The 22,608-nt window shown below is 40.7% G+C and overlaps 1 protein-coding gene across 5 annotated transcripts in view; it reads right to left on the bottom strand.

The window, feature by feature from the left end:
• The window catches only part of usp24 (ubiquitin specific peptidase 24), a 43,198-nt gene extending 21,984 nt beyond the window's left edge, over positions 1-21,214 (bottom strand). The window contains exons 1-25 of one of the 5 annotated variants that reach the window (XM_034880880.1): positions 20,789-21,214; positions 14,475-14,643; positions 14,166-14,233; positions 13,917-14,060; positions 12,171-12,296; positions 10,430-10,465; positions 10,253-10,318; positions 9,125-9,190; positions 8,345-8,419; positions 7,465-7,623; positions 7,228-7,342; positions 6,985-7,088; positions 6,614-6,721; positions 6,417-6,512; positions 5,966-6,127; positions 4,659-4,751; positions 3,879-3,986; positions 3,065-3,214; positions 2,022-2,153; positions 1,240-1,351; positions 1,055-1,131; positions 739-879; positions 441-494; positions 233-348; positions 5-71 (exon numbers count right to left, since the gene is read on the bottom strand). In XM_034880880.1, the coding sequence (XP_034736771.1) occupies positions 5-71; positions 233-348; positions 441-494; positions 739-879; positions 1,055-1,131; positions 1,240-1,351; positions 2,022-2,153; positions 3,065-3,214; positions 3,879-3,986; positions 4,659-4,751; positions 5,966-6,127; positions 6,417-6,512; positions 6,614-6,721; positions 6,985-7,088; positions 7,228-7,342; positions 7,465-7,623; positions 8,345-8,419; positions 9,125-9,190; positions 10,253-10,318; positions 10,430-10,465; positions 12,171-12,296; positions 13,917-14,060; positions 14,166-14,233; positions 14,475-14,643; positions 20,789-21,067 (2,823 nt within the window). In that variant the 5' untranslated portion in view covers positions 21,068-21,214. Of the gene's footprint in view, positions 1-4; positions 72-214; positions 349-440; positions 495-738; positions 880-1,054; positions 1,132-1,239; positions 1,352-2,021; positions 2,154-3,064; positions 3,215-3,878; positions 3,987-4,658; positions 4,752-5,965; positions 6,128-6,416; positions 6,513-6,613; positions 6,722-6,984; positions 7,089-7,227; positions 7,343-7,464; positions 7,624-8,344; positions 8,420-9,124; positions 9,191-10,252; positions 10,319-10,429; positions 10,466-12,170; positions 12,297-13,916; positions 14,061-14,165; positions 14,234-14,474; positions 14,644-20,788 lie in introns of all 5 variants that reach the window. The other 4 variants (XM_034880879.1, XM_034880883.1, XM_034880881.1 and 1 more) reach the window with 4 other exon arrangements.
• Between the last annotated feature and the right edge of the window lie 1,394 nt (positions 21,215-22,608).

The raw sequence follows: 22,608 nt of genomic DNA on the forward strand, positions 1-22,608 counted from the left end.
CTACCTCTATAGTGATGACGTAGCGTTCAGCCAGTAGCAGCAGTCTTTCGATTATCACCAGCTTAGTGGATCTATGGATGAACACACGGACGAGTTTCAACAGGGTGGAAAAAAAAACATGTTTAACATGTCAAGTATTAATTTACACTCTATGATGTATAGGAACACTCCTAAACAAAATTTGTTTTAGTAGGTTTAATAACTATGTTCTTACCCAAACCCCCCTCTGTACCTGGATGGTGATTGTACAGATGTGGCCACAGTCGGCATGGCAGTTGCCGTCAGCATCTTAGTTGCCCTAGTAACAGCATGAGTAAGAGTAGGCCCACCCAGGGCCGAGCTAGCTGCCTGAGAAAAAGGGAAACAGATTTGAGCTTTCAGGTGTTCATTTCTGTGAAATGGCACAATCACTCCTAACATTATCATATTCCACCCCTTACCTCCAGTCGCTTGTAACAATCAGCTATAAACTTCTTGTGCAAAGACACAGAGTCCTTTAAGAAAATAAAAATGAATATTATATGTTGTCTCAAGTTTCATAAAATGGAGAGAACATTCACTCAAATTACTTTTACTTCAACAAAATACTCCAATGAGTCACTTAATTCAAAATGATGGCTTGAAACAAGATGGAAGCATCTTAAGTTATACTCTTCTTCTCAGATAGTGAGACACACATGAGGGAAATGCTACATGAGTGAGCCACAAGAGTGTGTGCGCAGACACATATATACTGACCTTCTTCATTTTGGGATTGAGGTTGGTGTAGCTATATGTGATAATGAGCTGGATCGCTTCATTGGCTATCTCTTCATCAGGGGTTTCCATAGCAATGCGCCAGATGAAATCCATCCCTGCCAGGTCAAGGCGCTCCACACACTGAAATCAGACCATGTGATGAATGAAATATTATTTATTTATTGAATATTTGTTTCACTCTATTAAGACGCGTTTTTTTTAGATCTCACTGACCACAATAATAGCTGTGCACATATTTGATAAAAGAAACAACAAAATCTGACTAAACGCATCGGAATGGTGAGTAGGGACTGACCAGCTGAGTGCCCTGGCGTTTGAGGCGATGGTCACACAGATTGACGTTCTCAAAGAAGGTCTTAAATAGATTGAAACCTGGGAGACACATAGAACATGTTACCTGCTGTTTCACATAGGTATTCATGACCTACTCCTGAATCCTGTAATTCTGTTGATAGTGCATGTCCTTGAAGAGTTTCTCACCGTTCATGGTGATCTCGTAGGGCTCCAGTTTTAGGATCTTCTCCTTGAAGAGCTGCTGCTGAACGTCACTCTCCAGGTCATGTTGTCCTTTGGTGAACCACTCAAAACACATCTGCACACATGGAAACGTAAGATGTTTAAGGGTTAACTGAACTAAATCTTGGATACAAGACAAAAAAGAGAAGTCTAAGGTGCTACAAGTGATGTCGAGTGTGTTTTATGCTACATTTGTTGTCACATACAGCAAACATCTCCTCCCTATCTGCTAGCTGCCTGTCCCCAGAACACACTGTAAAAAACATCTCCTCACTATCTGCTCGCTGCCTGTCCCCAGAACACACTGTAAAAAATCTGCTAGCTGGATGTTTGCTGTATGTGAGAAAAAAATGTTAAAGCCTAAAAATGCGTGACATAGCTTAGAGCACCTTTAAACTAACTTACTCACTACTTTAATAATTGTATGCCTAATTCCCAAATAATAATCTATCAAAGTTGAGTTACATTATACGTGATTATTTCTGAGACAGAATCATTAACCTGAAACTGAAAAAAAAATCATGATCGTTTTAAATGAGCCATGAGAGTTTATATTTTTAACTTATTTTGATGTATATTATTGTACCTGCCTTTGATGACAGTTTTAAAACTAAAAAAAGAGAGTGGCGCAAACGGCTAATGTTTGCCGTGCCTTTGTTCACCCAGAGCAATCATCCAGAGAAAGGGTTGCAAACAAAAAGAAATGGCCGAGGACAAAGCTTTCATTTGCATAATTGTTTCCATACCTCGCGGTCAAGTTCACAGACATCCGGGCCAGACACCAGGCACTCCCAGAGCTCCTTGGCCCTGTTCCAGACCAGGTAGAGGCTGGCCTCCTGGAGGAAGAAGGCCAGGAAGCGCAGGTGGCTGTCCAGATACTAAACATGGATTCAGAGAGACACGTTACCTTCACCCTCAAACTCACACTGTCAACATACTAGAGGTCGACCGCTATGGGTTTTTCTCTGGCCGATGCCAATCTTTAGAAACAGGGGTTAGCCAGTAAAAGCTGCCGATTTATTTTGGACGTTATTCTGCCCATATGTGCTTGTCTTTAAAGCTCAATTTGAAAGATAACATGTAACACTTTTACTTATTGTACTTAATTACCTAAGATACACCAAATTCCTCAACAAAAACATTCATTGAACACTTCACCAATCTGGACTTTATAAAATGTATATAGTAAAACCATATTATATAAATAATGTATAGGAAATATATTAAATTAATGAAACATAAGAAGAATTTTTGTTTCTTTTCAATGAAAAAATAAAGTTTAGTGCACTTAGCAGCATTTATCGAACTTCTGAGAACACAAATCTGCAAACTGTCATAAATAAAATATCATTACTTTTAACAATAGTAGTTATGCAAACAACAGCAACAAGCAGCATTTCTTTGTTTTAGGTCTGAAGAAAATTGCAATTGCACACAGAAAATCTTAGTGGATCTTCACTTCTGCCTTGAATAAAAAAATATATATATATATGATGCCATTTATGTAACAAAAGGCAAAAAAAATCGTCCGACCTCTACAACATACTGCGCTACTCAAGTTGGATCACTTCCTGTGTAAACCTACCAGCTCAGATAAAATTACATTACTGTCAAATAAATGATTTTTATCAGCCGCAATATAGTTCAATAGAAGAGTAAAGATGATCAATTAAAAGACAGAAGAACTCAAATAAAAAACAAAATAAGTAGGTCCCTGACTCCTGAAATTCAATTTATGTAAAAAAAAAGAAAAAAGAAGAGCTTATGAGAGAGAGAAAATGGGACTAACCTCCTGGTAGGTGTATCGTCCGTCCACCAAAACTGAGCCAGAGAGGCCGTTATTTCCCGCCGCGGTCACGGCCAGTCGATGGCAGCACACGAGGGATCCGGTGATCAGTTTGACAATCTCAAAGTTCTTCTTCAAGTCCTGGATAATGCTCTGTGGGGGAGGCAGGGAAGGGTTACCATGGCAACTTTGCACTAGGGCTGTGCAATTAATCACATTTTAAAAATCGAAATTAGGATTTTGTCTCTTAACAATCACAGAACAGCTGTGCAATATAGAGCTGGGCAATATATCGATTTAATATCGCTATTGGGATATGAGACTAGATATTGTCTTAGACTTTGGATATCATAATGTCATAAGTGTTGTGTTTTTACTGGTTTTAAAGGCTGCATTTCAGTAAATTTGTGTCATTTTCTGAACTTCCCAGACTGTTCTAGCTGTTCTATTATTTGACTTTTCCCCACTTAGACATTATATCTACATTACTGATGATTATTCATCTAAAATCTAAGTGTGAAGATATTTTGTTTAAGCACCAATTGTCAACCCTAGAATATCGTAGCAATATTGCTATCTAGATTTTTGGTCAAGAATATCGCGATATCTGATTTTCTCCATATCGCCCAGCCCTACTGCAAGGTGATTAAATTTTTTTTTCAAGTTTAATGAATGCAACATCTATTCTAAAGTCAATATGTAATCATGTTAAATAATCGGGATTCTAATATTGAGCAAAATAATTGTGATTATAATTATTTCCATAACTGAACAGCCCTGCGTTGGACCAATGATACAATTTTTTTGATTGTTTTACCTTGTCTTGTTTCTGATAGGTCTGCTTGATGAAAGAACGGGTGATCTCATGCAGCTGACGGAGAGCAGGAACAACCCAGACTGCCTGAGGACTGCTCTGCTGAGAAGCCTACGGACGGAAACAGACACACAGACACACAGACACACAGACACACACACACACACACACACACACACACACACACTAATGATATCCACTAAAGCAGAATAGGCACACAAACGTAGTAATCAGATGGTGCCATTTGATTTCTTTGTCATCCCAGACCCTCTGTTTTTGGAGATGTGCAAACATGAGAAAGAAAACCAAAGCCAGGGATGTAAAAAAAACTGACTGTTAAAATATGCTCAAGTTTAAAATTTGTTCTCTGACAAATGATTTTCAAGTCCAAATCAAATATCCAACATGTACTTCTTTTATATATCCGAGGCTTAGATTCCTCTTTGCATGAGTGAATGTGCTAGCTCTTCCACCAAAGCAGACCATTCATCCATCAGCGAAATCACTCATTTAATGCAGCCGGCTCCCACCCAGGACCAGATCAACACCACTGTGGAATCATTAGCCAGTGCCAAAGCCCTCATAGTGAGGCAAGCAGAAGATTGACATACACCTGGCTAAACTACTTAGGACCCTATGTTGCACCCGGCGCCCCTCATGGCACAATCAAGTGTGAGGTTCTCAACCTGTGACCAATGAAACCCCTCTCCATGATTGGTTGGCAGGTGTGAAGCAGTCAGAATGGATACAGTTTTGTGGAATTATGTGGGCTTCTTTTCTTACTTTGACCAAAGAGTTAGCTTTCTTCTTGCCCCAAGTGCCAGTAAGAAAAGAGCTTTGAGTGTCGCTGCCTTTGGAGTCGTCCTGAGTGTGAGTCTAGAAAGATACATTTCCTTTGAGGGGCAGTTTGAATCTGCACAATTAAAGCATATATTTTACTGGCCCTTGTTTGCCTTTATGGATTATAGTAAATACACATTAATTCCATCCACAGGCTTTTGTTTACTTCTACCCTTAATCATTTCAGTTTCCATAAATAAATCAAGACTATTTGTGAACACTTTACGTTAAACATTAAGATTTAATTAACATTACATTAATGGTGTATAGCACACTATAATGTAGTTGTAATCAGATTGAAAGATATTTTAAGTGTTTACGTTTTTAAGTGTTTATGTACCTCAGTCAGGGATAGGGTTACATAGGGATACAGAGACCCAGTGCCACCGGACTGAATAGCAACGCATATTTTTTAGTGCCACTGATATGCCTGCGCTGCTCTGTACAACAGAAGCCTCTCTCAACAGAAGCATTGCTGCACGTGACGCTAGGTAACACAACATTCGACAGCAGCAGACGTTGGCCTACTGTCAACTACCAGTGGGATTAAACACGGTTAAAATCCTGGCAGCTAAACAGTATTAAGTGTAACTGTATTTCAATGTAGAGAATCCAACAATGTTAAGCAGTGTGCAGCTGCCGTTGTTGGAAAACAACACAGATGGTGCGTTCACTTGAAACGTTTTTGTCCTTCAACAGCAATTTACTAGGGAAATACGTTGTAATTATTACTATAATATTAAATCATTTAATTTTAACCATATGGCCTTAGCAATAAACAAGTTCTTTAATGTCGCTGACTGTTAGGAAAGGTAGTAGACTACCTTTCTTATTTTTTTTAACTTTTGGTTCAGGCACCGGTATTAGATAAAACCCAAACAATACCTAACCTTAGTTAGGGAGGTTATGTTTTCACCTTGGGTTGTCTGTTTGTTGGTTTGTTTGTTTGTTTGTTAGTCAGCAGAAGAAAAAAAAAAGGAGTACTGGCTCGATTTCCATGAAACATGGTGGAAGCGTGCAGCATGGGCCAAGGAAGAATGGATTCTATGTTGAAGCGAACCTAAATCTAAATCTTTTTTTGTTTTTCAAGATTATTTTTTGGGGCATTTTACAGGACAGCTTAGACTTGAAAGAGGAGAGAGAGGGAAAAGGACACGCAGCAAAGGGCCGCAGGTTGGAGTCGAACCCGTGGCCGCTGCATAGACGAGTACGCCTCTTTATATGAGCGTGCTCAATCATGCGTGTCTCACCTTCTTAATGTCCTCAATACATTTAATGATGTAACTGCGTTTCACAGTCTCCTTGACGGCGTAGGCGTCACTCAGAATCCCCAGATGCTCCTCCAGCGCCTGCTGAACGAGACTGGTAGGCAGGGTGGGGAGGTGAGCCAGCTCCCACAGCACCTCCAGCACCTGAACACACCACACACAAAATGCCTCAGACTTCACTGTAATAATGGAACCTGGCATACTGTAGTTTTCAACATCTGCTTTTACATTTACTCCTCAATGAGTATGCTTACATGCACACAAATATTCCCTATTCCATCTTTATTCCAAATATGACAATATTCCGAATTCACTTTCATTAGCCATGTAAACAGCTCATTCGGTATATCGTCTTATGATATAAACCGGAATATTATGTGCAAACATAGTCAACGTCCTAAACCTTGACAGGATGTCAGAGCTACAAATATACCTTTCCTGTTGTAGTTTCAGAGCGAGCCTCTCTGCCGATCCTCCCGATCAGACTAAGCAGCTTCTGCCTCACGCGGTCACTCTCAACCTCCCAGCTCTAAACGACAGGCAAGCATTATTATAAACACTACATACAGATATTCAAACCACTTGTCATTGAGCCAATTTACTCCCAAACGTCACAGAGACAGCACTGACCTTCTGTATGAGGACGAAGAGGTGGGTTAGTTGATCGAAGCTGAACTTCACAGCAGCAGCAGCGATGATTGTATGAATGTTTTCTATTACAGTTGATGACTGGCCCGCCTGAATGGCCACACAGGAATCAATAGATCCATCAAAAGCAGGGACATTTGTCTTTTTAACATTTTTCACATATTCGTGCTTACACACACACGGTATGAACAATGCTTCCATGGACATAAAATATGCCAACAGTTTAGTTTAGCAATTACAAACAGAAAAAACATCTTCAACATGCTTAATGAAAATCTGACAAATAACACAGACATGACTGCACAATTATTGTATTATTATTATGTATGCATGATGTGTGCACTGGTGCTGACCTGTATTTTCCAGATCTTGGAGAGTTCGTCCAGCGACAGTTTACTCCCAAGCAACTCAATGATTCCCTTAATCCTCTCGCAGTACTGAGCTTGGTCAATGTTACCTGGAAGATCAAAAAAAAAAAAATTTTAAATGACCACTTTGAGGATTTTTGTCTTGTTTATAACAGGTTACATAGCTTACTTGTTTAAGTGTGACAAATACAATTGTAATCAGGGGCAGGAATTGATGGATTTACGTACCCTCCAGTGCTATTGATAGGACTGAGTTCTCAACCAGCCAGTCCAAAAGTTTATCTGTGTCAATGGCATTTTTCACCGTCTTCGACACTGTGCTCTCCTCTATCAACTTTGTCACCTGAACAACAGAACCAGAAACAAGGTACACAACACCAGTGTAAGATGAGATCAAAAACGAATTATAACCCAGAAATGTTGTCTAGTTTAGACCTCAGAGCTCAATAGTCTATAAGAGCTGACCTCTTTCAGCGAGTTCATCTTGGTAGAGAAGTGGGGGGTTTTGAGCATGCGCAGCAGTGTGTCCAGCCGCAGGTCATCCACCACAGCAACCAGCTCCCTCTGGAACCTCATACACAGCAGCTTGATGGCCGACAGCAGGTCCGGGATACTCACCAGACGCTAGCGTCAAAGGAAACATGAGGAACTAAGTCATAACATCTTGGTTTAGTCACAATCACCAAGTTCATATAGATACAGTAAAATCTGTGCTACTAATCCTGTCCCCCTGTCCCCTTTGTTTATTCTGTATACCACACATTGGGGCTACTGCACCCTATCCATCATTTAACACTGCATGAACCATCCGTTTCTAGGTCTCAGTTGCTAGAGGATCAATATCATGCGAGATGGTAAACTCTGTTTACATTTTTCAAAATAGTGTAGTTGTGCTCCAATTTGTTCACTTCTCCCGCTTTCTCCTTCTTTATCCTAGGCCAATTATCTAAAGATCTATAATTTACCACAGCTCTGTGTCTTTGCTACAGCTCTGTATCTTGTTGCGTTTGCTAGGCCACGCCTACTGTTGAGCGATCCAATCAGATCTAAGGGGGACTAGATTTAAAGATCTATTGTGACTAAACTGTGTCCATATATTCCGTTTTACAATAGAAGACTCACACAATACGCCCAAATCTATCTGTACAAGTGCCCTGACCAACCATCAGAAGTCCCTATTGCAGCAACAAGGACCCGATCCCTCACCACCGGCTTCCCTATCAGGAGGTACAAACAAGCCGGACGTACCACGCCCGGGAACCGAACAATCAGCAAGTGTTTGTGTCCCTGTGCCTTTAAATGACAAGAGGGTGACATTTATAAAACACAAATGGTTAAACACTACCTTGTCTTTAAGATCCTTTTCCTCCAGGTTCTGCACATATGTGATCATCTTGTGGATGACAGGATCAAGCATTGGCTGGGAAAGAACAATACGCAGCAGCAGCAACACAGTAAGAGGATACAGCAAATATAAATACAATCAAAATCTGAATGGTGTACAAGGGTCATATTGAACACAACTGTTAGCGTTGGAACAAGGTTAGAAAGAAAATAAGGGTGCTCCAATTGACTGGTCACTGATCGTAATCAGCCGATAAAGGCTTTAAATAGTTTGATAGGTGGCCTCCATAAAAAAACGATAAAAAGCTAAAACAACTACGGATATATTCTCTGCACATGTGTGACTGTTCTGTCATGGCTTCTATTTTCAGTTGATTACAGCAGGAGGACAAGCCTAAAATACTTTACACCTTATGTTTTGTTTTTCTTAACATCCCACGATATGGGATTTTGAACGTTTCCTGTCAATAAAAGTAAACAGTTGACAATTCACAATGCATTATCTTCTGTTAATTTGAATACGTATACATGGTTGTTAAGACTACTAAAATTAATATATGTTCAATGCATGACATGATAAATAGAAGGCTTCCAATAGACACTAACAAGATAACAAACAAGCTAACTAAAAGGATGGGAATCACAATATGAGGAGACAGAGAGAATGTAGGTAAAAACAGTAGCAGTAGTTGAATAAATCAAAGAAAGAAAAAGGGTACAAATGAGGTTCAGTAAATTTCCATCAAATGTGATCATGTACATGTGTGCAGATGAGGCTCACCTGGACAAGGCTGGAGTTTAGGTATTCTGCACCAACTCCCAGAGGCTGGACCAAAGCTGACACACACTGTGTCGGCAGAGGGAAAGAGACACAATAACTCAGACTCGACTTATTAATACCAACTGAGTATGACTAACTATGATAAGAATTGTTCTTTCCATCTCTCTGTTTTTGCAGTAGCTACAACATAAATCGGTCTTACGTAGTTTGAGAACTGGATGTATCTATGCGTGTCAATTTTGATGGCTTACCAAAATAGACAACAGCAATCTACCATTCCTACAATTAAGAGTTTACATTGTGTTTAAACTGATACTGGGTTTTTCACTGGGGCTACATGGGTCCATGTAAGCGAGCGTAAGCAGATGTGTGGATGAGTTTCAAGCTGTCATTTGTCATTCAGTGCTAAATCGCAGGAGCTTAATGAATGGTTACCGTGTTCCTGTCTTTGTCTCTTTTCTGGCTTTCTGCCATCTCTGCTTCTGGGCTCTCTCAGAGCAGCTCCACATCTCCCCCCAACTTCCTCCTCTATTCTCCTTCGACTTCCTGCTCAAAGCAGACAAATGAATGACTCAGCCCTGGGAGTAAGTTTAGGACCACTCCTCTCCTTTCACTTTCATAGTCTCTCTCCCCTGTGCTTATGGAGCTGTGGCGTGTGTTAGGTATCTGACCGCGCACACACACTCTGCTGCCACTGAAGCGTGGTCTGGACCAAGTCTCTTCTATATTAATATGCTAATGGTTAGAGGGAGTGGTTGTGTGTGAGTGTGTGTGTGTGTGTGTGTGTGTGTGTGTGTACACATTGAATCAATGGCAATGCACTGCTGTGGTTCCGGCCAGGTTCCCAGAAGGAAGCATCAGCACAAGGATGCCTCAGAACGCATTACACAACCGAGCATTTCAACCATCACACAGCGGCAGGATGAGAGAGGGTGTTTGTAGGGAGTATTAGCGAGAAGGGGAAAGAGAGAGACATTCAGTAGCCTGCAGCTGAGACCAGTGGTGGGAAACCTGGTGACCTTTCGCCTGCATCGGCGGTCACAAAGTCTGTCTACATCTTCAGGGTAGGAACTATCTCATTAATCTTTAGTCCATTTGTAAGGCTGGCAAAAAAAGGTTTACTCTTACAGCAATCTCGATTTCATCTGCGTTGAGCTTAGTCTGAATGGCAGTGAATCCTCCCAACTCTCCAAACTTGACACCAAAAAAGAAGGGGAAAGGAGACATGTGAGGCAAAACATATTATATTATGAATTATGGCATATGTATAGTAGGACAATATCTGGGGGATTGCTCACTACTCACTCGATTCACCAAATCAACCAGCCAACCATGAGGCTCCTGAAAGAGAAAAGTATGTTTTAGTGGATTCAGACACACACACAAACACACACACTCTCTGCCAGCTGTTGCGTGTCAGTCACACATGTTTTGCTGAGCCCCAGTGGCTTAGTTACACAGGGCGGCTGCATGGCAGCTCTGCCACCATGGGTGTGTGTGAACGGGTAAAGGAATGAGAGGCAAGGTGGAAAGGCTCTATATAAAAGGCCATCATCCATTTACAACACCGGAGAAGGGGAACTCGTCTGTCTGCCCCCTTAACACAACTATGAGCAGTAAACAAAGGCTAATAAGGAAGTGTGTTTATTAACACTAGCACAGGTTTACATACTTGCAAGGGCATATGGATTAGGCCTGCACGATATTGGAAAAATCTGACATTGCGAAAAAAAATTCCCCCTCCGTTATATATTGCAAAATGACAAAAGAAAAAGTAATTTTTAAAAGATGACATAAATAGCTCTATTTGAAATAATATATAATTCTTGACCACTGCGGTGATTTTGTAGGGGAGTGCATCTACATAGAAGAAAAAAGGGAAAAAGGATCTTTTCTAATGTGAACCATTCTTTGTTGAACTTTAATGCTTCACAAACACCAAAGCAAGTAAGCGCTGGGACTAACGCTACTCTTCTGAAGTGATTTTGGAGAGTAAATTAGGTAGAAATACGCAGGTTGACACTTTTGTATTCATATAGTAATCTATCAAGGCTAGTGTGAATGACAGAGACTGCATGTTGCTTCCTCTAAATTTCAGGTTGTGGTCGACTAGCGTGGCCAACTCGTGAGGTTGTTAGTTTGATAAATTGATCAGACCTGCATGTTTCGCCCACTAGCAGCCAACTCTGTGTATCCAAGAAAAATTAAATCAGTGGAAATGACGTTAGATCAGACACAGACTTCTGTGGTAGATTAGGGTTTCCAGTTTTGTTGCTCCGAACCACGTTAGTTGGGACAGACCGACCCATTGTTTCTTTAGGCTATTGTTAGCTTTGGCCTGGCTGGTAACAGCTTTCTGCTTGTTTCTTTAGGGTAACTATATTAACTTTAGCCTGGCTGGTAACAGCTTTCTGCTTGTTTCTTTAGGGTAACTATATAAACTTTAGCCTGGCTGGTAACAGCTTTCTGCTTGTTTCTTTAGGGTAACTATATTAACTTTAGCCTGGCTGGTAACAGCTTTCTGCTTGTTTCTTTAGGGTAACTATATTAACTTTAGCCTGGCTGGTAACAGCTTTCTGTGGGGGGAAATGGCCGGGAGATGTGATTATGTTGCATTAATCAGGTGATTTAGTTTGTTTTTTCAGAGAAAATAAAACACTGACTACTGTAGCTACTGACACATTACTTTATCAGGGGCAGCTGTTGCCTTTGGTAGTTTTCTACACACGGAGCGCTTCACTTCCCATAACAATACCCCCGTCGGACTAACGTCACATACACACATTGCCCAGATGGCTACATGTCTTAAAGGGGAAGGGTCGGCCGGTAATTATCATGTAAAAGGAGAACGGTGAAAGTTTACTGTTTTTCAAGCAGCAAAAAAGGATTAGCTTCAACATCGCAACGTCTTGCAAAGTGACTAGTGCAAATGTGTACATCGCAATGTCGATGCTAAAACACAATATCAATCAGCCCTAATATGGATACATTGGCACACATGATTCAACAAAACATAAGAGTACAGGAAGTGTCCAGACACACTTACTTTCTGATAGGTGTTGCTAGGAGAGACCGCAAACATGTTGGCCTCTTCTCCAAAAACCTCAGCCCAGTTCCTCTGACAGACCTTCATCCGGTTCTTAAAATGGTACTCGTTATCAGGGTTGAAGGCCTGGACACAACAACAAAGACACACAACATAAATACATATTATGTATCTGTTTTCACATGCCTGATTTCCAATGTCCAGAATAAATAGGATCGCTCGATTATGGCGGGAGAAAGAAAAAAATAAATCATAATTACAATTGTTTCATTGTTTCAATGTGGAATACAAATCATTTCCCTGTTTGAACATTATTTTCATTCACAAGACAACAAAATAAGACTTCCCTTTTAAATTAATTTTTTTTCCTCGATTGCTTTGTTGTTGTGATCGTTAGGAGCCTAAATCGTAATTGCGATTAGAAAATGTGATGAATTGCAGAGTCCTAAACCAAAAATAAGCATTTCTTGTTGAAAGTTGGCCAATACCTTTGAGAAATTGACACTGCATGCCACAGTTGCAGATTCAAAGCATGAATAGTATTGAGAAGAGCTTTATTGTCAGGGATCATAATGTAAGATACTAGCAATGAACTAAAGCCACTTCCCGACCAAGTAGTTACAGGAAGTAGTAAGAAGGAACACTTCTAAACAGTTCTACTAACTCCTTTCTCCCAAAAACGGTTTTGCCAAGTGGCAACATGAACAGGTAGGAGGGGTAAGGTAGTGACGCAAGCACGGCAGTACAGTACAGTGTACTGTCGTGTACTCTGTAAAGTAACAGAGAAACAGAAGACCAGGCGTATTATGACCCTCTGCATCAGTCTGCTTTTCAGAGTTCAGCACGTCGTCCATTCTCGTAGTAGTTTCAGTATTTGTAGACACCGCCTACCAAGAGACCGGGTCTGTCCCAGGTTTCTTCCTAAAAGTGAGTTTTTCCCTAGCCACTCTCACACTGTTGCTTGCTCTGGAGGGAACTACTAAAACTGTTGGGTCCTTGTAAATAATAAACTGTGGTCTAGACCTACTCTATCTGTGAAGTGTCTCAAGATAACTCGGTTTAAGAATTGATACTGTAAATAAAATTGAACTGAATTGAATTAACTATTCAAGTAGTCAATGTTTTGCTAAAACAGACCGCATTGCTTCTGCAGACGTCGTGCTGTGGGGGGCGTGACTTATAAGTTGGACCAATCAAGGTGCACCTAGGTCAAAGGAAAAAGCCCCTTCCCCAAAGCAGGAGCTGAAAGCGTTACAGGAACTGCGGTCAGAGGAACTTAATAATCCCCAATTTGATCCAGTTGGAACACGAGAAAAAAAGGGTTATGGGAAAGTTATGTTCTAAGAATGAATAAAAAAATCCCTGGGGAGTCTGCTCTATATTTTCTCTGCACAAGAGATCAACAGGCATAGTTTAAATGACTCTATACGCAACTGGATAGCCCTTCAACCAATCAGACCAACGATCCGGGTGTCGGACTTTGCAGAGCCGCGAGCGGGGCTAGCTGGTAAATTAGGCTTGTACCAAAGCCGGTTTTTAAGACAAACACATCCTTCTTTTGTAGGAATAGTTCCAGGGTTTCTGTTCCCAGTGACAGTGGCATCAATAGGTTGCTGCACTACGGTGGCCGCCATGTTGAACATCAATAAAAAGCTGCTAGTTATTTCAAATAATACAAAAAGGTTGGAATTAAAAGACTTCTTATTAATGAGTACATAGAGAGACAGAGAGCAACAGAGAACACACCATAGTCAGGACTCCCATCAGATTTACAGGTACGGGGTCCTGCTTCAGCCTCTCTGCTACGAGCTCCACCAGCAACATGAGCATGTTGTAGATTCCCTCGTGAATCTCGGTGCCCCATTTGTGTACGGCACTGCTGGTTAGCAACTGGTGATGGCGAACAAGACAGACAGACAAGGAGGAAAGTCAGGGAACGGTATGCATGTAAACAAATCAAGTGTTCGACAGTCACATGGATCTCTGTTCTCTCACCTTTTTGAAGGCCTCCGGCATGCACCGATCTATGAAGCGCTTGCAGTTCTCATCAGCGTCAGCAAGACCTGAAAGAGATGTTGGATTCACACAGTTATCTCACATCCATATGTGGGGAGAAAAAATATGTAGCTGTGGTAAAGGAGATACAGATTGAGCCATGTGACATAAGTGTCTAAAAGAACCTAAAAAAAACACCCAGTGGGCCAAACTAAACACTGCCCACACAATAACGCAGATGGAGAGCATTTAGCTTAATGCATGCAGACCTTTGAAAACTATTTTCATCCCACATAATCTTGGTCTTACCATGGCGGGCGAGGCAGGTGGACGCGATGAGACACTTGCCCAGGGACTCCTCTCTCTTGTAAGGTATGGACCAGTGGTCGGTAAAGACTCGACTCTCCAGCTCGTACAGATTGGTGGTGGGAAACTCCATGCTGCCCTCGGAGCAGTTCCCGTTCTCGTCATTGCTCTGCTGTGAACACACGTGCATGACATAATTACGACCAACGGCTGACGCTACTTCACACAGCCAGTCTCTGCGTCGGCCCTTGTTTTAGGACACTGCAGCTGTCCTCTGCATGAGGTCAATCTAAACGGCCTCTGGCAGTGATCAAAGTTGGACAGGAGCGTGCTGGATTCTTTTTTTTCGTTTGGGGGAAAAGAAGAGCGATGTACCTTTCCATCACTCCACACAGTCTACAATAGTATCTCACCTTATGGTTAATGCATTTCTGTGAGTGATTTTAAATTTTATTCTTAGGTATGTGTGATATATATGTCTGTATGTGTTTGTGTTATGGTTGTCTTGTTAGTGAAAGCCTAAAATTTCCTTTGGGATAAATAAAGTATCTATCTATCTATCTATCTATCTATCTATCTATCTATCTATCTATCTATCTCTATATCTACCAGCTGTTTGGGAAGTCTACCCTCTCCTCAAAAACTTGCCTTCCATTTTTGTCCCACGTCTATTTCCTACCAATAAGCTGTTAAAAAACAAATCCAGGGATTGTTTTCAAGCGTTCCACTTAGCGATCAAGTCCAAAGGGTTGTGATGTGCAAGAAAGGGTGCGAGTGCACCCTGCCACATGACATGACACAGCCTTGTCAGCAGTAGGGCTACCCACAATGACATATCGTCTGTGGCCATATCTAGACAGGTTATGAAAAGCAGGTTAAAATTAAACCCACTCAAAGTCACCTCTCATACTTCCTGGCTTGGCCTACTACTGCTACAAAAACACAAAATGGCCAGTAGCAGTGAAGTTAATGAGTCCATGTGGTCAAGGTAGACAAAGGACTATTGAATTATTTACATCATAAAGTTGTTAACATATTCACAACGTCATCTGAAAATTCATAAGAAATTGTAGAACTCCCTCCTCTGAAAGAGTGCTGCTCAGTGGAACATTTCAGAACACACAACATTAAAGTGCAACACATTTAAAATCATCACCATAATTTATGTTTGCACTGTAACTGTGTGAAGCATTTAAGCATAGTATCTGTGGAGGCCTGTCCTGCTGTCTTGTATGCTGTATTATAATCTAAAACTATAAGTGAGCCCTCGGATTCAGCTCTCATTACATTATGAATGACCAAAACTGTTAAAACGCATTTGTTCATTTTTCCTGTGGGCACTGTGCAGTACAAATATTAATACAGCAAAGTATAGTTAGGTCAAGTCTGACCATTTTGAATACATCTCCACATGTAAAATAGTCAAGGTGTTCAGTGCATGTTTCGCTGATAACATATACAACATAAAGTGATGGTCTGGACATAGAGAAGGAGCGAGGGAAGGGCAGGAGAAAGCAACAGAGAAGCATCCTATTTCATCGCTTCCCTTTCTAGGATAATCAGAAATGACAGATTGATCGACGAGAGGAAGGAAAGAGAGCGAGAGACTAACCTAACACCGGTGAAAACACTAGGTTCACAGAGTAACCAAGATGAGAGATTTTAGGACTGGCGGAGTTTCCGAATCAGGACCTACTCAACAATTTCATTCAAGTATAAAAACCTTTAATTTAAATAAGAATGACTGCATAGAGAAAGGAGAAACTTGTGGCCGTTTTACAGTCGACGCATCCAAGCGTACACGTGCCAATGTGATGTCAAAATGACGTAGATCATCCAGAGGTCAGGCACCACCATAAACAGTTAAAGAAATGGACCAACAGATCCACTTGTTCTGGACGGAGACCAGTAAAGGACATTAGAAGCTCTTTTCCGGTGAGTGCTGAGCGTTACGGCGCAGCCTCCAACGTAGCTTGAAGACGTAGATGTGACGTGAGCAACCTGTCTGAAAGTTGTAAGTCTTCTGGTAGCTGTGCAAGAGAAATCTCAATCATTCCCAATCAGAAGAGACGGAGAGCTAGGTATATGTTAGGAGATAACATGGGCACAGGCTAATTACTGCTAACTAAAATGCTAGTTAACATTAGTAATTAAACGTAAACAGCTAATGTAAGTCGTTAGCCTATTTTTATTAAAATGTCTGCCATAAAGTGAGCTACAAGGTAATAGAGCCTTTTATACATTGTCGGGTTTCTTTAATAAACAATGGACAATTAGAGTTTTTAAACGCTTCAGATGTGAAGTTATTTGTTGTCAAAGTGGCGCCAAAATGATTGGCAGTCAATGGAATTCTAACGGCGGGTGATGGCTTGGTAGCATCAAAATGGCGCCATATGGAGCGCCGCTTAGAGAGGAGAGGCTTAGCCTCTTGGGCACCACTCTATTTTTTTCCATCGGTGTGCGGCAAAGCGGAAACAGGGAGCATGGACGGGTTTGCGGACGACCGGATGCCAGAACTCTCAGAGTGACTGCAGGCTTCTCTTGTGAACTCACTGGGTTAAGAGGAGTTCTTTTATGGTGAATAAAAGACTCGATCCGACCAAGTAGGTCATCGGATCAAATCTTTACTCTCGTCTTACACAATATCCAGAACCTCTCACAAATCATGAAACAGGACAACAAATGTGCATAAACACTAGGCTTGCATAATTTATTCTTATAAAATCGCAATCTCGATTCACCCTGTTCACGATTTAATTTTTAGATAACTTTGATTGTTATGTTTTTGAGTCTCAGTTCATTTTACGAGCCGCCTGCATCACAAACGCTACTACTTTCTTCAGTGAGTTTTAAACTGTTTAAAATAGGTTTTAAAGTGCTCCCAAGCTCTGCAATGCTCTCCCTTTTCTTCATTGAGGCCTCTATGTTTACAGGTTTGTGGCGATGCGCAATGTCCTATAGGTGCCAACAAAAATCTATGTTTGGTACTGTCCATTTGTTTTGTTTTGTCATGGTTCATGTGTACAATAAACATTACACTTTGTGAGAAAAGAATTGTGGCAGAATATCAACTGTAAGCTAAAAAAATGGTGATTCATATTTTTCCCTGAATCATGCAGACCTAATGCACACACGCAAAACCTCAAGCTCTTAGTGGAAAGGTGCAGGTTGATGAGGTAACTCGGTGCCACTGTTACTATGCACCCTGTAACCCTCCTGGGACCCTCTGCAAAACCTGCAATGTGTGTTGTGTGTGTTAGAGACTGCAGGGCTATATTTAGGAGCCGGACCAAAGACCTATGACATGCTTCTTAAGCAGGTCCGGCTCTAGACTTTTGGGGGCCCTAAGCAGGATTTGGTTTAGGTGTGGTTTTCAACTATAAAATACTAGTTAGTATTTATAGGCTTAATACTTAATTGTTATTATTTACTGAGAAATGTGCACCAACATTGCCCAGTTTGCCCAGCTAATCAACATGTTTCAATTCATTATTTAATCAATTGTCAACAACAATCCATTGCTTTCCATCGTCCAATATTAGTCGACTTGTCCCAAAACCTTGAATGAGAGACTTGATATTCATTGTCATGTTTTAAAATGATGTGTGCCTATGAAGAGTGCCGTGTAAACCTCTTGGTCCATTATGAAACTTAATAAATAACATCAGGTATATTTCACATGTACTTTTGTCCGGCAGGGTCAAAGAAAACTGGAAATGGCTACAAGCAAGAAACACACCGTCTTGCTTGGTTCGGCTTTGGCAGCAGCGGTCCCCTGCCAATCGGAATCGAAAGGTTGCCATCTTGCCCTGCAGTCGCATGTTGAAGTAGGCAAGACACTGAAGCCACCCCCGATGCCGCATCAAAGTGTGAACATGTGCGAAATATGTGTTTATCTGATGAGCAGGTGGCACCTTGTACGGCAGTGTGTGAACGGTTATTGTACTTTGTTCAAGCGATTTAATTAGTCGTTAAGACTAGAAAAGTGCTACATAAAAACAGTCCATTGACATCCAACTTTGAGATGAGAGAAAACAATAGAGCTGGGTGATAAAATCATATATTGCAATATTCCTGTCCCAATACCTCGATGTCGATACTGTGGCGATGACCATTGGTGCTTTAACAAAGTAAATTCACAAGTAAATTCAAAAGAGATTTAAGATAAATAATCATTAATAATGTGGATGCAATGACTTAAGTTGGTAAAGGCAAATAATAGAACAGTAAATTCAGAAAATGACATCACTTTACTGTAAGGTAGCCTTTAAAACCAGAAACATTTAAGCCATTTACGATATTACAATTTCCAAAATCTAAGACGGTATCTAGTCTGATCTCACAATATCAGTATAATATCATTATATTGTCTATTTTTTTTAACCAGACAGTTCTTCTTCACTCACATCAAGGTGGAAACATTGAAACAGGAGTGAGATGCGGGGCCCATTGGCTAATTTGCGGGTGTTTATGCAATTTGTGTAGTAGGATTACTGGCCAATCGCTTCGGTTTCAAGCTCTCTTTTGGGACATTCGAGCGCTCCTGGGTGCCTTCTGGGTGCCTTCTTGGACCTGAACAGCCACTTAGTTTGCTTTTGCGTCGAGCCGCCTCTGTAAGCCCAACTGAAGCAAACAGAGTAAGCGAAGAAAGGAAATAAAGAACTTTCATTCTTGTAGCTTATTCCATATACTGCATGTTTCCGAACTTATTATGACATGTGGGAGTGACACTTAATTAATTTCTCCATCTCATGACAAAACAAATTTTGTAATGTTTCAATAATATGCATAGTGTACAAACTACAAAGCCATTACAATAATGGGTCAAACATGACTCATTCATCAGACAAGCTGGTTAAGATTAGAGAAATTCAGTTCAAGTTAAGATTTCTTGGCATGTGGATGTACAGGGAAATTTATTTTGGCAGCCCCTAGAGAAATTTAAGAACTCAGAGAGTGAGCCACTTTGTTGGCAATTTGGGATATTTAAATATTAGTAGGCCTATTATCTACAGTACTCTGCAAGTGTCTGCTATTTTCTGCATACTGTGAATACCAACTGTTGTTTATAGTACACAGACTTTAACAGCCTGCATCAAAGTGTGACAGCAGTGGGAGAGCGGTGAAAGAAAGATGGCCAACATCAGGTTTTATTGGGGCCGGAATCGTGAATTTGTACCTATTCTGCTTACCCGTAATAACGGCAACTTAAACAGAAATCAATTGGATACAACAAGTGCTTGCAAAGTCCAAATCAATAATCTTACAGTTCAAATGATGTGTGGCTTTCAAAAGTGTTGATCTCTTTTGACAGCTCCTGCAGGGTTTAAGGAGATCTACTGTAAGAGATCTACAGGCTTGAGGTCAAGTTGCTGAAGACAAACACCCATGAGTTGCTCAAGGAGCCAGTCAAAGCAATCTTCAAAGTCTTGTGTATATAGGTATTTATGAGTAGCCAATGCAGTTTGCTGTTACAACGTCACATAAACACAGAAAACTAGGACGAAATGATACAAACCGGAAGATAAATCACAGACAACTGTCAAAGAATCAATGAGTGGCCTTACAACATCAAATGCAACGGTCCTCACACATTCTCTTTACAAGTATCTATCGGTCACTGACACAAGAAATTGACATTTTGATAACAGGACGTAGACAGAAGAATGTTCAAAATAGCCCATAATGCCAAAGACGTTGCGAAACCGCCATGAAGTGCTGTTCGAGTGGACTGCAATCTCGGTAGGAGCTGAGCACAGTTGACGCTGTGTCAGCCAACCTGAAAGCTAACGTTGGCTAACCTTTGCAAAGCAGATATAAAGCAGACTGAATAGATCCAACAACTGTCCCCAACCTAACTGATAGGACTGTTTAACCAATACTGCTTGTGGAAATCTGTGACTACAACGTTACAGAGGGACGCCTCTGTGCTGCTGACATTACACCTAGCGTTAGTCCAGTTACTGGCGCGTTCAACTCTCAACCAACGTTAGCTAGCCGGCTACTAGCTAGCTTGGTTAGCTTGTAAGTTTATAATATCGATGTAGGTTACGTTCACCTTTCAAATAGCTAACTATCTAAGCAGACAATTCTCCAGTCACTATGAGCCAGTGACATGTCCTGTCCAGTAGCCGTGGAGAGTAATGCACCCCCTGCTTTGACAGCTCACGTTGGGCTCGGTGTATAGCTACAGCATTGAAGCCGCTAAGTTTAGCTAGTTAAATGGGCGAGCCACTGTTTCCCACTAGCTAAGTTGCAATTAGCTTCTCCTAACTCAGATTTTACTTAATGCTTGGTGAAACGCTAGTTTCTCTTACCTCGCTATCCACTACATCGTGGTATGCGGGCGGGGGGTCAAACCCTCCCGTCCCAGTCCTCCCGCTGTTTTCCCCGTCTCCAGTCGAGCCCACGCCGGGGGCAGGCCCACTCTCCATCGGTTCATATCCATAGCCGAGTCCGGGGCTTTCGTTTGTCAGGAGCGCCACTGCCTCGTTGATGTCGTTCTTTGCCAACCGAAGCGCTTTCCGTATCACGTCGGGGTCTGGGAAGCCCATGCACAGGAGGGTCGTGATGTGCTGCTCCTCTTCGGTCTCCATTTTTGGGATGTCTCTGCCTCTCTGACTAATACTAACGGAGTGTTCGGCACAGCCCTGTAGCTGTGCACGCCGCCATGTTTACAGTCCACTGCTGCTAGCCTGTCACGATCTGGCTTCCCCCACAACAGCGCCAACACAGGTGTTATGCCGAGTTCTGCCAGCCAAGAACTGCATGCTTCTCGCGGGAGCGCGCACAGCGAAAACTTCTTAACAATTTCCAAGATGAATTACTGTTCAACTGTATATACTTATTTACTTATTTACTGTCTAGGGTATCAGGGGAGTATGAAAGCATATTTTCGCCAGGAAAATTAAAAAGAAAAAGTTTGCATAAAAAAAAGAAGAAAAATATAGGAATCCTATCAGACTGTAAGATGACTTACTCCTATCATAATTTTGATTTACCATGTCATAATTTCTGAATACATACACTACCGGTCAAAAGTTTGGGGTAATTTACCAATTTCCATTCCACTCCATTATAGACAGAATTTTTAGCTGGTCTGAGTGGGTGGCTGATCTACAATGCAATATCTATATTGCCCATCATCAGCAACCATTCATTACATTTTCCAAAGGCACATTTTGTTTACTAATATTGTTTTGAAAAACTAAGTAGAAAAACATTGGAAGACCCTTTTACAATTATGTAAGTACATAATGTAATCTGAAAACTGCTGCCTGGTTAAAAAAGCATTGCAACTGATCTCAGCTGGTATTCTGTCTACAATGGAGTGCAATGGAAACCCCAAACTTTTGACTGGTACTGTAAGTTTTTAGAATAATTTTTTTCCATGGAAGAAATTGGCTTCTGTAATAATGACATAGCTTATAAAATGCATCCGAAAAAATATATCTCTTGTTATCAGAGCAAAGCTATTATGTCTATTCACTCTGTCAAGTAAAAGTTGCCCAAAATGTATGCTGGTAAAACCATTTGTGTCCGCCTAAAGAGAAACATAAGCGGTGAATGTGAAGAAATTGGTCGTGGAATATAATTTACAATTACACTTTACTAACAAAAAATTCACTTTGGTTAATTACATTTTAAAAAGTTAATATATATTATTATATATGCTTTACTTATTTGTTAGTGGGAAGCAAAACGTAAGCCTAAGCATGGGGAAAAAAGGATAAAATACGTGGTGAATGGTTATAAAATACTAGGCTTTATTACATTTTAAAGCAAACACAAAACAGAAACAATAAATGTTAAAGCAGAAAACATAAACGAATAACAACGTTCAATTTAAAAATTGAAACGTTTTTTTTTTTTTAATTGAATAGTAAATTCACTCAAAGATTCAGTAATATTTTTAATTATTTGTTTTAAATTGAGTCTATAATAATTCCAGTGACACACTGCAGCCTCCATACACCATACTTACTTACAGAGGACACCTTTCTTTGGACCAGTGTAGGCCCACTTTTTCTTGCTTTCTTGTTTTTACTGGATAATTAAATGCTATAATAATTATAATAATTAAATATTGTAATTTAAAGGTGCCAGTTTGGTTATACCAGTAAAATGTGTTAAATGA

This window comes from Etheostoma cragini, chromosome 9 (assembly GCF_013103735.1).
Source record: "Etheostoma cragini isolate CJK2018 chromosome 9, CSU_Ecrag_1.0, whole genome shotgun sequence".
NCBI classification, from domain to species: Eukaryota; Metazoa; Chordata; class Actinopteri; order Perciformes; family Percidae; genus Etheostoma; species Etheostoma cragini.